We start from the raw sequence: 15,783 nt of genomic DNA, 5'->3' as shown, positions 1-15,783 counted from the left end.
TAAATGAAACTCAAAGACCAGGTGGATGTGTAAAAATGTTAATATCTAAGTCAGGTGTTTGGGCTTGAAGGTGACAGACATTTACCCTGCAAGCCTGTTTCCAAAGGTGCCTAAAAAGTACTCCGGGGTGTATACATGAGTCTGTTTATCTGTAAAGGTACTGTTTAGAATGGCACATGTTGAAAAGCTGGAAAAATATACCTAGCAATGAAGGACTAAGCAAATCAATATTATCACTTTTATAATACGCATGATAAAATTAGATGTACTAAAATGACGTCAGATGTTTAATAGTGTGAACCATGGGCATAACACACTGTTCTACGGGAAGAATATGAGACACAAAACAGCCCAGGGTGGCCCCATTGTGTCAAAACATGCAACAAGAGGGTACACAATAAAAATGTTATCTGGAGTAATTCTCCGTAGACATCCCACGTAATTTCTTTCTCTGAAACAAATTGATCACAGAAGCTATACTTGAGTGCTACTGAGAACTGAAAGCCTGCACAGGGAATCCTGCTCATACACGGAAACTCAGCTGATGGTGCGGTCCCTCTACCTCCCAGGGCACCAGCATCCCAGCGTCACTGCTCAGAGCCCTTCCACAAAAGCACCACAGACAACAGAGTTCAAATGCTGGGACCCACAAACGCCGGGACCCAGAGGCAGCAATCTGGCTCCAGAATGGACTCTTGTTTTTTCCCTCCTGTAATTTACTTATTTATTCACTTTACATCCTTATTGAAGCACTCCCTCTCCCGTTCCCCATTCTCCCCTCTCATTGTCCTGGTTGGGGGTGGGGGGTCGGCGTGGGGTCAGTTAGCGGCGCATGCCTTTAATCCCAGCAGAGGAGCGGCCAGCCTGGGCTACAGAACCCATTCTGATTCTGTGCGTGATCACTTTGCGCCTCAGAAAGGATGGCAAATAATTGCTTACTCTGTTTCGTTATTCATTTTATTTCACATACTGATTGGACAAGTGAAAAGGCAGGACAAAGAGCGCTGGGATGTGTTCAGTGGCGTGGACAAATCACTGGGTTGAACCCTCAGCTCTGCCTCCCCACCCACAGCAGTCATCACCACCCCCAAAAAGAAAAAAGATACATTTTCTAGTTTCTGGTTTGTTCTCCTGCCCCCCACCTCACCTCCACCTCCCAACACAGGGTTTCTCAGTGTAACCTTGGCTGCCCTGGACTCGCTTTATAGACTAGGCTGGCCTCAAACTCACAGAGATCCACCTGCCTCTGTCTTCTGAGTGCTGGGATTACAGGTGTGCACCACCACATCCGGCTGTTTTGTTCTTTTGAGACTGAGTCTCAGTCTATAAGCCCAGGCTAGCCTGGAACTCATTAGGTAGCCTAGGCTGGCTTTAACTGAAGACCTTGCCTAAGCCTCCAGGCACGCACCACCTCACCTGCCTCTCAAGCTCTTTAAGAAAGAGGGATCATTTATTTACTGATGATCAACCTCACTCTAAAAGCTGTGTCAAGATCTCCCTAAGGGAAAGGATCCTGGTCCGCTGTTCTTGGTCTGAGTACGTGCCAGGAAGCAGGTACACACTGTGGTAGATCTCATGACAAGCAGTGAGCTTACATCCTTGCTTATCATGTCCGAGGGAAATGCCAGGAAACAGAACAGAACGTATCGAAAAAGAAGTGCGGATGCATGCAGACGGCTGAAGAAGAAGCCAATGCCTTAAGAGTGTGGAGGGCTGGATGGCTCTGGGGTACTGGTACACTCCAGGGCTCCCGAGCATGGAAGGTGCTGCCACTGGTGCAAGGCTCTGAACAGGGTTGACACGTGCTAATGAACACGTGGTCTTCCCAGGCACAGCAGCAACATTATAACGGCACAGGAGAGAAAGGGGAAGTCATACGGAGGCCGCAAAGCCTGCTTATTTAGCTGTACAACACTGGCCTTCTGAAACAGCCCGACTTACAGTGGTGTATTAGGTGTTTAAATAAACATACTGAAGAAAAGACTATCCAATTTCTTAGAGTTTACATATTAATTTTTTTTCTGACTAGGAACTAAGACTTGGTTATTAAATAGTCCTTAATTATGAGCAGTCCTCAAATAGAGAAAACTCCCATGGCTCCCATTTTGCTAACACTTTATTTCCTATTTTACTATTTTTTTTCTTTGTAGACTGTGAGAGTGAAGAGTGTGTCACACGTCACCAACTCCGCTGAGCTTGGGACACCTGTCACACGGGGACACTATTAATGAATCTTTTTGAACAGGTAAATGAGGAACACCCAAACGCAGTCTCTCCTCTAGGTTCCAGGGTCCTGCCTCCACCCACCTGTGAGGTGCTCCCATTTCACAGAAATCATCATCACCAAGTTCACACTGACGTCATCACCATCCTTGACAAATCTGCAAGACCCCGTGGAGTCCCCACTTCTGTCGCTGGTGTCATCTTTTGCCTGGATCATCTTTGATAAGTCTAAGCTTCTTAATTATCCTCTCCAAGCATAATTTGGGGGGGTGGAGAGGCTGTTCTTCCTTTTCATTGGACTGGCTAAGAACAACCTCACGTCTTTACAAACAAAACTCTTTTGATGTCTAGTCTTATAGCACCCGATTAACCTAAGTCAACAGTGCTAGTCAATTTCTTCCAAATTGCCTTATCAGGGTTTCCGTCTCTGTCCCATTTCTCAGCAGCACCTCAGTCTTGGCAGCCTTGTACTGGCAATATTTTAACAAAGAGGCATGGATATCTGAGGCTGTGCGCTTCATAATGCACTATTGTTAGAGACCAGATGAAGCCACATTTGTTCGTGTGCTGTGCTGGGTACTGGGGCCCCTCCACAGGACAGCCTGCTTTCTCACTCTCACCTGACAGAATAATTGAGACAAAGTTCTGGAGGAGACAAGGGGGGAGAAGTAAACTCCAGCACAGGAAAGGGCTCAGAAGGGACCTTAGCAAAGACCTGCTCTGACTGAACATATGAAACCAGCTACCACATGTTCCACCAAAACGTCAGTGGTGAAAGTGAAGACCGGGTGCCACTCTTCCTGTTAAACGACCTCTTGACTATTGACACGTGCTGTCATTTCACAGGACTTCCCAAACATGGTTCACAAAGGACCCACTAGAAAGTACAGGACCAAGCTTACAGCTCACTAGATGAGGCCTCCTGGACTGAGCCCATCATCTCTTAAAAAGTCGTGCCTACTGTTTATTTATTGATTGATTGATTGATTGATTGATTGATTTAGTGGCACTTTCATATATGCATCTAGTACATTCTGGTCACATTGGCCACCACCCCTCCACCCCAGTACGTCCTTCACATCCCTTCCAGACCCTTCCACCACCAAGTCCCCATCTCGCTTTCAGCTCTTTATTTTGTTTTTGCTGTATGATTCACCGGGTTTATCCAGGGCCAACTGTGTGGGCACGGCTATGGAGCTATTCACTGGAACATGAGTAACTCACCAATGGGGACAGCACGGATACAATGACTTCCTGGTCCCCACTGGTAGCTTTTACTCACAGCACTTACCATCACAATTGGCCTCACTGGGATGTTCTCTTGTGACGTGCCTGGTGGGGGATCGTTCCATTCTGGAAACTTAATAACATCTCTCTGATACAGGGGCTTCTTTGGATATGGCTTCAGGGGTGAGGAAGGAGGAAATCTAAATCCAAGAAGAAACGCTCTGTTATTGCAGACAGTAGGAGGCAGAGGCTTTACAGCACTCAGATAAGTGATGAGCCCACTGCCCATTCTTCATCAAATTATTGCACATGAGTCACACAGAGCAGTGCTCGACAATAACCACTTTTAAGATATTCATTCATTACACACACCAATTAATATTTATAGAGGAAAAAGTCATAAAATATACATAACATTTTAAATAATAAAACTTGCTTGAAAAACTGGCTTCCTACTTGATTTCTTTTCCTTTGTCTTTAAGATGAGGTCTCACTGTGGCCCCCAGATGAGGTCTCACTGTGGTACCCAGATGAGGTCTCACTGTGGCCCCCAGATGAGGTCTCACTGTGGCACCCAGATGAGGTCTCACTGTGGCCCCCAGATGAGGTCTCACTGTGGCCCCCAGATGAGGTCTCACTGTGGTACCCAGATGAGGTCTCACTGTGGCCCCCAGATGAGGTCTCACTGTGGCCCCCAGATGAGGTCTCACTGTGGCCCCCAGATGAGGTCTCACTGTGGTACCCAGATGAGGTCTCACTGTGGTACCCAGATGAGGTCTCACTGTGGTACCCAGATGAGGTCTCACTGTGGTACCCAGATGAGGTCTCACTGTGGTACCCAGATGAGGTCTCACTGTGGTACCCAGATGAGGTCTCACTGTGGTACCCAGATGAGGTCTCACTGTGGCCCCCAGATGAGGTCTCACTGTGGTACCCAGATGAGGTCTCACTGTGGCCCCCAGATGAGGTCTCACTGTGGTCCCCAGATGAGGTCTCACTGTGGCACCCAGATGAGGTCTCACTGTGGTCCCCAGATGAGGTCTCACTGTGGTACCCAGATGAGGTCTCACTGTGGCCCCCAGATGAGGTCTCACTGTGGCCCCCAGATGAGGTCTCACTGTGGTACCCAGATGAGGTCTCACTGTGGCACCCAGATGAGGTCTCACTGTGGCCCCCAGATGAGGTCTCACTGTGGCCCCCAGATGAGGTCTCACTGTGGCCCCCAGATGAGGTCTCACTGTGGCCCCCAGATGAGGTCTCACTGTGGCCCCCAGATGAGGTCTCACTGTGGCCCCCAGATGAGGTCTCACTGTGGCCCCCAGATGAGGTCTCACTGTGGCCCCCAGATGAGGTCTCACTGTGGCACCCAGATGAGGTCTCACTGTGGTACCCAGATGAGGTCTCACTGTGGCCCCCAGATGAGGTCTCACTGTGGTCCCCAGATGAGGTCTCACTGTGGCCCCCAGATGAGGTCTCACTGTGGTACCCAGATGAGGTCTCACTGTGGTACCCAGATGAGGTCTCACTGTGGTACCCAGATGAGGTCTCACTGTGGTACCCAGATGAGGTCTCACTGTGGCACCCAGATGAGGTCTCACTGTGGCCCCCAGATGAGGTCTCACTGTGGCCCCCAGATGAGGTCTCACTGTGGTACCCAGATGAGGTCTCACTGTGGCACCCAGATGAGGTCTCACTGTGGTACCCAGATGAGGTCTCACTGTGGTACCCAGATGAGGTCTCACTGTGGTACCCAGATGAGGTCTCACTGTGGTACCCAGATGAGGTCTCACTGTGGTCCCCAGATGAGGTCTCACTGTGGCCCCCAGTTGAGGTCTCACTGTGGTCCCCAGATGAGGTCTCACTGTGGCCCCCAGATGAGGTCTCACTGTGGTACCCAGATGAGGTCTCACTGTGGTACCCAGATGAGGTCTCACTGTGGTACCCAGATGAGGTCTCACTGTGGTACCCAGATGAGGTCTCACTGTGGTACCCAGATGAGGTCTCACTGTGGTCCCCAGATGAGGTCTCACTGTGGTACCCAGATGAGGTCTCACTGTGGCCCCCAGATGAGGTCTCACTGTGGTACCCAGATGAGGTCTCACTGTGGTACCCAGATGAGGTCTCACTGTGGTACCCAGGCTTGAACTCCTGGCCCAAGCAACCCTTCTTCTTTTGCTTCCAAGATGGCAATAACAGGTGCGCATCGCCTCACCTAGTTCTAAAGATGCTCTAAAGTCCTAAAGATGGAACGGGGGCCTCTGCTTGAACTCAGTAGTGCCTTGTGGCTCTATTGCTAGAGTTTGTAACTGGTGTTCCAAACACAAATACTGACCTTGCCGAGGGACAGTACACTGACCTGACATCCGCTTCTTTCTTTTCCTTTACAGGGCTAGCCCTCACACACCAGGAAGCATTCCACCACTGAGTTGTGCCCTCACCCCCCAATGTTCACTTTTATAAATACTTTTCAAAAAGACTAGCTCTCCTTCCCTTGGATACAGAACATGTCACACAGAGATTCAAACACCAACCAGAAAATGCATCTTAAGGGAAGCCAGGAAACTGTCTAGACTCATTCTTCTGCCTTTCCCCACACGGCCCCTCTCCCTGGATCTCTGGCTTATCAGAGCCATTCCACCTTGAACATGAAAATTCTCCTGAAAATGGATTTCACCCTACCAATAAAGAACTAATACAAAATATGTGTGTGTGTGTGGGGGGGGGTTCTCATAAGATGTTTCCCTATTAATTTATTAGAAAAGAATACAGTGAAATATATCACTAGGATGGATGGATGGCTCAGGGATGAGCTCTTACTTCACATGTGTGAAGGGGGTGGACCCCAGCACTGAAACAAAAGGGGCGGGGCAGGGGGAGGCATTGCAAAAGCATGCAAGAAATTAGGAAGTGGTTGGCTCTTGTCTTAAAATATAGACCCGATGACTAAAGGCTTAGGATCTTCCTATGGGAGTCAGAGAAATGGCGCAGTCATGAAGAGCATTAAGACTCAAGTTGGGTTACCTGCATCAAAGCCAGGAGGCCCACAACTGCCTGTCACTGCAGTTCCAGGGCGTTTGAGGGCCTCTCTGGCCTCCGGGAGACTGTCTTACATCCACGCCCACACATAGACACACATTCTCACACACACATACACAGACACACACACATATACACACACAGACACACACACTCACACACATACACAATTTCTTAAAAGTTCTTCCTTGTGATATCCAAGAGAAGAATAAAGCAGGTTATTGAATATTTTATTCTTTTTTAAAACGATGTTTCTTAATTAAGCGTTTCATGCACATACACAAATGTATTTTATGCACCCTCCACTTCTCCCAGACCATCCACCTCCTACCCCTCCCCAACCTATCTTTTTTTTTTCTTAAGTAGGCCATGAGGTCCAACTTGTACTTCCATCACATACTGGTGAGTATGAGGCCATCCTCTGGAGCAGGCTTGCTACCAGGAGGCCAAGTAAGAAAAGTGAGTCTTCCTCCCCTAGACGGCATGGACTGTCAGCAGCTCCACTGCAAGGGTAGGAGCGCACAAGCCCCACCTCTCTGTGCCGAGGTGTGGGCAGCTCGATCTTGTGCAGCTGCTGTCAGAGTGGGGGTCCAGTCACAGCCCCAAGACACTGCTTAGCCCTGGTCCTCCCCAACCTCTGTCTCTAACCATCTTTCTATCCCTGTCTTTTTCAATGTTCCCTGTGCTTTAGGGGCAAAGGGTGTGATACACATGTCTCCTCTGTGGCCAAACATTCGCTAAACACTTGCTCTCTGCACTTGGACCTGTTGTGAGCTTCGGGGCTGTGAGCATCTCGTTCTGAGGGGAACACAGAACCAAAGAGCTTTAAAGGCACTGATAGCTTTCACAGAAAGTCTGTACCAAGGTGAATCAGGAGACAGGCAACAGCAAGAGCACTGCAGGAAACCACTTCAGGAGCAGTCACAAGAGCCTTGAGAAGAACTGAGCAGTGGGAAAAAGCGGAACGCCACGCACTCTGAAAAGAACATCTAATAACCGCGCTGGATTTAAGAAATCAGTGTTAATCCGCAGAAAAACAATAAAGTCTGGAAATCATCAAATCAAGTCAAATAAACTGAAATTGTCAGTTTATTTCTGTGGCAATCAGATTATTAAAGTAAGTGACAGAAGCCCAAATATAAGATAAATGAAGATTTTTAAGCCAGTCTAAGAGAACTGTGTAGTTAAGGCTAACCCTATAGTTAAGGCTATCTCTGTAGTTAAGGCTATCTCTGTAGTTAAGGCTAACCCTATAGTTAAGGCTATCTCTGTAGTTAAGGCTATCTCTGTAGTTAAGGCTATCTCTGTAGTTAAGGCTATCTCTGTAGTTAAGGCTATCTCTGTAGTTAGTTAAGGCTATCTCTGTAGTTAGTTAAGGCTATCTCTGTAGTTAAGGCTATCTCTGTAGTTAAGGCTATCTCTGTAGTTAGTTAAGGCTATCTCTGTAGTTAAGGCTATCTCACAGCAGTTAATGTGGCTCTTCTCGGCTCTCTGGCTCCTCTTTTCACCTCCTCTCTCCTCTTTCTTCCTCTCCTGTCCTCCTTTTCCTGTTTCTTCTTCTTTCAGGCAGGACCTTGCTATGTAGCCCAGGTTGGCCTTGAACTCAAGATCCTCCTCTTGCCGCCTTCCATGTGCTAGAGTGGCCGGTGTGACAGACCCTCCACACCTAGGTCTAATCTGATTTCACAACGGTCTTATTTCTAACTGAGGTTGGTATTTAGGCATGTGCACTCTCACAGACTAGCCCATGCATATAATACCAGTTCATAGATAAATAGGATTAAATAACTCCCAACCAGCACTCACTCACCCTCAGTTATGGGGCCTTGAGTTCCTGTTCTGGCTCTCTCATGAACTACCTGTACATCCTTTGGCAGGTAAAAGCTACTCTAAATAGTAACATATTGATCTGTCGGGTGACCTATACATTTCCCCTCTGCTTTAAAAACTATGTCTTTGTGTCTCCACGCTCAGAATAAACTATCTTCCAAAAGGCAAAGCAGAACTTCTCTTTATGTTTGTTTGGGAGTTTTTGTTTGTTTCCCTGTGTTGCCTTGGCTGCCCTGGACTCACTTTGTAAACCAGACTGACCTAGAATTCATAGCAATCCACCTGCCTCTGCCTCTGCCTCCTGGAGTGCTGGGATTACAGGCATGCGCCACCACACCCAGCTGAAGCAGAACTTCTTCGGTGGAGAATGGTGAGGTTCTGCCTGGCAGTCCCTCCTCAGGCTACCTGGAGATCCTCCCCAGCAGTGACATTTGCAGCTAGATACCTCATTTCTACCCCAGCCTGGCACCTTTGCCTGAGGAAAGCGCGCACAAGGGTTCCCTCTAGTGGTGACTGATGAAAGTGCCTTCTGGAGACACCAGAAATTGCCAGTTTAATCCCAACATTTGACTTTTGTCATCTGGGGCTAGACCTCCCATTAGATGATCTGCTTCAGATATCACTTGGATGAAATAGGAATAATTCCCAAATAGGAAAGCAACTTTTTAAAAAAGCTGCACAACTAACTGTCTCAGAGCTTAAAGCATCTCTAAAAGAGAGTTATAAACTCTTCATTAGCTATATTAGCACATGCCTATAATCACAGCCCTTGGGAATCTCTAAGGGTAGTCTGGGTGCCATAAAAGCCTGTCTCAAAAAAAAAAAAGTAAGTAGACAATGGACAGTAGCTCACGCAGAGACTTACACCTTGTACAGAAAGTAAGTGTGGCTACAGAGTGCTCACCTCCCCACCCCAAGGCTCAAAAGAAAGAAAGAGAAGAGAAGAAAAGAAACCATGACAAAAGAGGCTAGCAAAGATTCTAACGGCCAAAAATCAGGAAGGACCAGTGTGACACCACAGGAGCATCAGATTCATGAGTTCACAGCAGTGCGGCGGCCTGCCTGCGTGCAACCAGCACAAGATCAAGCCAGCATGAAAGCCATTGGCAGTTGAGGGCAGGGGAGTCCGTTTTCTTCAGGGTGTGGTCTCTCCTCTCAGAGGCTGCCCATAAGCTGGACCTGTAATCATGTGCATACCCGAAGCACCAAATGGACTCAGTGGGTTATGCATGTATGTATGTATGTATGTATGTATGTACAAATATATTTATTTATTTTAAGGAAGAAGATAAAAGTTTTGGTGGGAACAGGTGGAGTGGTTCATGAGAGAAGTTGGAGGGTGGAGTAGGAGTGATTAAGATAAAAAAAATGTATACCCTTATGACATTCTTTTTTTTTAAGTAAGTTTATTTATTCACTTTACATCCCAATTGTAGCCCCTCTTACCTCTCCTCCCAGCCCCACCCTCCCACCCTCTTCTATTCCCTCCCATCACCCCCTCCCCTTCTCCTCAGAAAAGGGGTCCCTAGCCCCCACCAACCCACACCAGCACATCAAGTCACACCAGGACTGAGCGCATCTTCTTCCACTGAGGCTGGGGCAAGGCAGCCACACCAGGTAGAGGTGACTGAAAAGCAGAAAACAGAGTCCATGTCTGAAATTCTTAAAGAAAAAAGATATGTAAAATTCAACTTAGGCCAACAGGATGAAATTCCAGTGACATTATAAAAAAATCTTTTCCTGAGAACAATAAGATGCCTCTAAACTGTACGTGAAAATGATGAAAAGAGCCAAAAATAATCAAGTCATTGTTAAAGCAGAAAAACAATGGTGAGACTTTTCTACCAGGTATCAGGGTGAATAAAGAAAACACAGCATTGTAATGCTGCCAGCATGAGCAGGAGCCTCCCTTCTCAGCATGGCTGATGTCCGTCAGTCTGTCACCGGGGCTGTCCTGAGCACTATAACTATCCCTGGCCTGCGCCCACTGCTGGTAGCATTCCTGATGTGCCTATTGTAGCACAACCAAATATTTCTCCAAGACATTGGCATGGGGGAGGTATGGGGCTAAACAAAGTGAGTTCAACTATACACTCAAGTTTGAAAACAGAGTTAATGACAGAATAGGCCGTGTACATAGTGGAAAAGCATGGTCTATTTAGTACATAAGACAGGGCCAATGTGGTCCATGTAGGAAAGGTGACATTGCATCCAACAACAGACTTACACCTGCAAAGGTGCTCCCTCCCTGACCTGCCACTGCAGTACCAAGAGGCACAGTATGTTGTCCACCTTCTTGAGTCTGGATGAGCCCTTCTCACTGCTATAATAACTAGAAAATGGCACCAACACCAGCTTGTCCTTGCTAGAACTATGTTCCTTACTTTAGAAACTATCACTTCTTTTTGGCAAAATCCTCTGCAGTAACCAGCCATCATGTAATATGTGACTACCTTGAGATCCCAATGTTGGTAGATGCCCAGGTGGCAGAAAGAGGCCCTAAAGATGAGATACCAAAGAGTAAGAAACTGAACGAGGAAGAACCAGATTCCAGACCTGTGAATGCAAAGGCACCAACAGCGGGAGGCTCTCCATCCTCAGATGCCAAGTGATGGCTTCCTAGGCCCTTTCAAATTCCCAAGCACACAATTTGTCTAAATTTAAGGGTTGCTTAAAGTCACTAAATTTGGCCTGGTTTTACTACACAACAGATAACTGAACAGAGATGGAGGCATCTGCATCCGGACATGGCAGTCAGGGGAGGCTGCAGGATCCCGCGATATTCTTGGAAGCTGGAAGAGCAAGAATGAAGTTGAGGCTGGCCATTAGAGAAAAGGCCTGTGCTACACAGTCACATGAATCTCAGAAAAACTGTCACCTGGAGGAACATGGAAAACAGAAAGCCTGGATCTGGCCAAGGAATGTTCCACAGTAACCAGTAAAAGAGCAAACTGCTTTCTCTGAGCTGTGGCAGCAAGGTACCGGTAGAGCAAGGAAAGAGTGTTAGCCCGATGCCGTATATGTGTTTATTTGTAATTATTATTGTCGCTAATGATGAGTTTTAGTGGATACAGAAAAACATACAAAGACATGATTGGGTGATTCAAAAACAAAGCAATTTCTCATCCCCCAGTCCCTCAGTAAAGGTTCACAAGGTAAAACCATCTATGTTTTTAGTAAAGTATGATTTTGGCAGGACCATGAGTGCATGATCCTAAGGACCTTGCCATGCCTTCAGCAGGATCTAAGTCCATGCCTTCAGCAGGATCTAAGTCCATGACTACAGCAGGATGTAAGTCCATGACTACAGCAGGATGTAAGCCCATGCCTACAGCAGGATCTAAGTCCATGCCTTCAGCAGGATGTAAGGCAACGCTGCAGAGACAGCATGACTCAGAACAACAGTTTATAAGGGAAATCCTTAGTCTGCTTTACCTGCCTACTCGCTTTTCCCACATAACACAGAATAGTCCCATGGTCAGGTATGTGGGCCCCACCACCACCACCAAGGAGTCTCCTGTGGGCATGCGCATGGGTGTATAGTTCAATTTATTTCATTTCTGACACTACTATGTGGAGACAGCACCATACCCCATAGGCTTAAGGACTCAGTCTCGCAAGACTTCCCTCAGTCCAGAGGTCAAGCGAAAGCTCCCAGATTAACTGGCTAGAAGTTAGGGTCTCCACAAAACCCCCACCGCACCCACAGGCTCCATCATTTATTAGAACAGCTCATATAACTCAGGGGAACACTGCATATACATTTACCAGTTTATGCTAAAGGACATATGAGTCAGACAAAAAAGCCGGATGAAGAGATGGTTTAGATGGTATGAGAAAGAACACAATGGAAGCCCTTTGGCTACCACCCTTCCGTGCCTCCAGATTATGCAAGCTCGGCAACCTGGAAACTCAAACCCTGTTGCTCAACAGTCTTTCCAGAAACTCCAGTGGGTGGGGCTAAAAGTTCCAACTGTCTCATCATCCAATCACTGGGCCTTTTAAAAGACTGAGTCCATCCTTGAAGCTGCCCAGGGCCCCAGCAGTTTTAAAAAAAAAAAAAAAAGCTCAATAACATAAACTCAGTATTTATCAAAGCAAATTGTCACTCAGGTAGTTCCAGGCCTCTTAGGGGTTCCATGACTGGGTCTGGGGATCTGTTTGCTGCTCTATCACATGTTTCTAAGAACTGCAAGGGTACTATGCTGCAGAGGACTTCTGAGCAGCCCAAGACACAGCAGAAGCTGACTCAAAGAGGTATGAGAGCATGACTTTGTCTAACGGAGCCAGCCACAATAAGATGCCTAAGAAAGCACAAGATTCTTAAGTCAATAACCACAGTAGAACTACCACCTGTGTCGTACGGTTCAAACAAAAACTGAAAATCAAATCCACTTCAACTTTTCAAAGTGAAATGAGCAGTCAAGACTTTCAACCTTGAGGGCATCGGACCTATCTAAGAAAGATGTTCGGCTGCAGGCATGGGCTGTTTCTTATAAAAGAATGACCCAGAATGCTAAGCAGAGGAGAGCCATGGGCCACACAGAACTCTAGGAAGCAGCAGAAATGGCAGACACATAGCCAATTGCCTTTCAAAGGTGCTATGGACCAGTCGGCCATCAGTAGACGGGATGAGATAATGGAATGAAACTCAGTTGTCTTGTTGGAGAGGGTGAGTGCAGCTGCAAATGAAAGGAAGTTGTTGCAGCCAGAGGCGAACTAGGACAGATTATATTTCCCACGCCACATACTCTTCCCAGCCTATTCCACATGCTCTTCTCATCCCTTATGCTCTTCCTACCCAACATGTGACCAACAGTTTCCCATGGACAGATTTCTCTACCCCACCCCCGGTGTGAGTGGGCTATGCAATTGCTCTGACAAGCAGAATACAGAAGTGAGGCTCAGCCAGTCCTGGGCACAGACCTTGGCTGCCCGTCCTCCGGCTTTCTCTCCTTGCCTACTGAAAATACTTGCATTGGGGATGCTCATGCTTGGGACACAATCTCTGCTAAGCCACCTACCACGTAAGTGTGGAGTCTACCCTAGCCCCATCGTACTGCATGAAGCCTATGCAGGATGCCCAAGACAGTGAGACCTCACGTGACGAGATAAACAGGCCAACGAGCAACAAAGGTGCCTTGGTGAGAGAAGCCATGGCAGATTGTTACAGCACTGTTGTAAGGGCAGAACCGTGGAAACAATCCAAATCCCCACCGACAGGGGAACAGTCTGTGGGATGAAACATGACAAACCATAACTATACACTTCGCTGTGATGAAATCTTTAGAAACTACAAGAAACAAGAGAATACATATTCTGCTAAGTTTTACATAAAAGTCAAGGGCAGAGAAAATATTTCAGAAACAAAACAATCAAACAATCATTTACTTAGGGGCTTGGAGAAGGCTCAGAGGTTAAGGGCACTCGCTGCTCTTGCAGAAGACCCGGGTTCGATTCCTGGCATTCACACAGTGGCTCATGACCAGCTCCAGCTCCAGGGGATCCAATCCCCTCTTCCGGCCTATGCAGGCACCAGATTTTCCCATGATACATAGACATTGATGTAGGCAAAACACTCTTACACAAAAAATAAATGTGTTAAAAGATAGGAATGAATTGTTTAAAGATAATGTGGCTAAGTGATTAAAGGAAATAAAAAACCAGAACCAGCAGAATAATTAATACCTGAGTCGAAACACTCACTGCTGACGTCGCAGGAGGTGATGAAAACTGTGGGCAAAGAGGGATCCGTTTTGCTCTCAGTACAGGCATGTTTCAGACACAGTCTATCTGCTCCAGCATGAGATGGCCTGCATACTAACAGACCATTCAAAGGAGCACAGCGCCCTCTGCTGGGTAACCTTTACAACTGCTTATTTTAAAACGTGTAAATCTTAAGTTTCAGAACTGTAAAGTCCCAATGACAACACTTAACTTCTCATGTGTATACTAGAGACACTGAGAGCAGAAGAGTTATCAGCATCCCTGTCTAGGAATGATGCAATCCTGATCTTTTAGCATCCCAGCCCCCTCACACCAAATAATGGCTGGAAAAGCCTTTACAACAAAGCATGTGCCACCACTACTATTCCTCGGTGGATTTACTGAAAAAGTTAAAATTATTGTTTAATCCAAAGCACTACAGACTATCTTAAGTCATAAGGAAAATCTTGGAGGGCTAGCAAGATGGTTCAGTGGTTAGAGGCAGCTGTTGCTCTTCTGGAACCCCAGAGTTCAGCTCCCAGCAGCTACAGTAAGCAGCTCACAGCCACCAGTTTCAAGAGATCCCACCCCCTCTTCTGCCCTCTACACTACACACACACACACACACACACACACACACACACACACACACACACACACACGCACCACAAGTAAAAAATAAAATCTTCAATAAATCTTTGTAGACTTGGCTGGTCTGTAATGGAGTTCTCACACTATCTCAAGCTCCCTTCCTTTGGATATGCTGAAAATTCTTCAGCAGAAATTTTCAGCACCAGCAGCTCCAGCCAACCTGTGTCTGCCCAGTAACCTAAGGCCTTTATACTAACGAACTCAGCAAGAGCCAAGCCCTGCCAGGTATCAACTGCCAGGAGCTCTGGTCTCCCCAAGGCTGCTGGTTCCCAGAAACCCATGAGTTAGACAAATCTTCAACAATTCTAAGGGTGTAACTGGGATGTATAAAGCCCCTCATCATTGTTATTGGTGTGGTATATATGTGTGTGAACATACATGTATATATGGTACATATGGAAATACCACCTAAATACTGAAAGTTTGCTAAAAATTATATTTCACAAAACTGCTTGAATACATGTCAAGAATATTAATAGCATCAAAAACATGAACAACTTAAAATCTAAAGAAACATGTTCACGATCAAAATAACAAAACTACGCACCACTGCAGAAAAATAGACAGAAAGTTCTGTACTCTGTTTATGACTCAGAACACTTGATTCTGTTAAGATGTTAAATTCCAAATTCATCTACTAATTGCATGAAATTCCATTCAAAACCCCAGGAAGAACTGTTGTAGGGATAAACACATCAATTCTAGAACAAGTGTGAAAAGGTGAATGGCCTGGAATAAGAAACCATTTGAAAAAGAGCAAAGATAAAGAAGCTGATCTCCAAGACTGTCACAAAGCTACACTGATCAGACCAGTGATCAGACCAGCCCTGCACTGGAGACACACCAGCGGGCCTATAGCAGTGGACCTGGCCGGGAATTAATGGCTCACTATGGAACTGGCTTCCCCTAGGAAGAATGCAAATGTATCAAACATCAAGGGCTGGAGGCTGGAGAGAGGCTCACTGGCTGCTCTTCCAGAGGTCCTGAGTTCAATTCCCAGCAACCACATGGTGGCTCACAACCATCTATAGTGAGATCTGATGCCCTCTTCTGGCCTGCAAGACATACATGCAAGCAGAATAATTTAAACATAATAAATTATATACATAT

The 15,783-nt window shown here is 46.6% G+C and overlaps 1 protein-coding gene across 2 annotated transcripts in view; it reads right to left on the bottom strand.

Annotated features, from left to right (window-relative positions):
- Window positions 1–15,783, bottom strand: part of DEPDC1B (DEP domain containing 1B) — a 67,038-nt gene that overhangs the window by 26,667 nt on the left and 24,588 nt on the right. For both annotated transcript variants that reach the window (XM_084802586.1, XM_084802587.1), the window contains one exon: window positions 3,515–3,650. In XM_084802586.1, coding sequence (XP_084658712.1) covers window positions 3,515–3,650 — 136 coding nt within the window. The remainder of the gene's footprint in view (window positions 1–3,514; window positions 3,651–15,783) is intronic.

This window comes from Acomys minous (genome assembly GCF_964271855.1).
Source record: "Acomys minous genome assembly, chromosome: 11".
Taxonomy (NCBI): Eukaryota; Metazoa; Chordata; class Mammalia; order Rodentia; family Muridae; genus Acomys; species Acomys minous.
The sequence above is the reverse complement of the archived record's forward strand: the minus strand, read 5'-3'. Positions and strand labels throughout refer to the sequence as shown.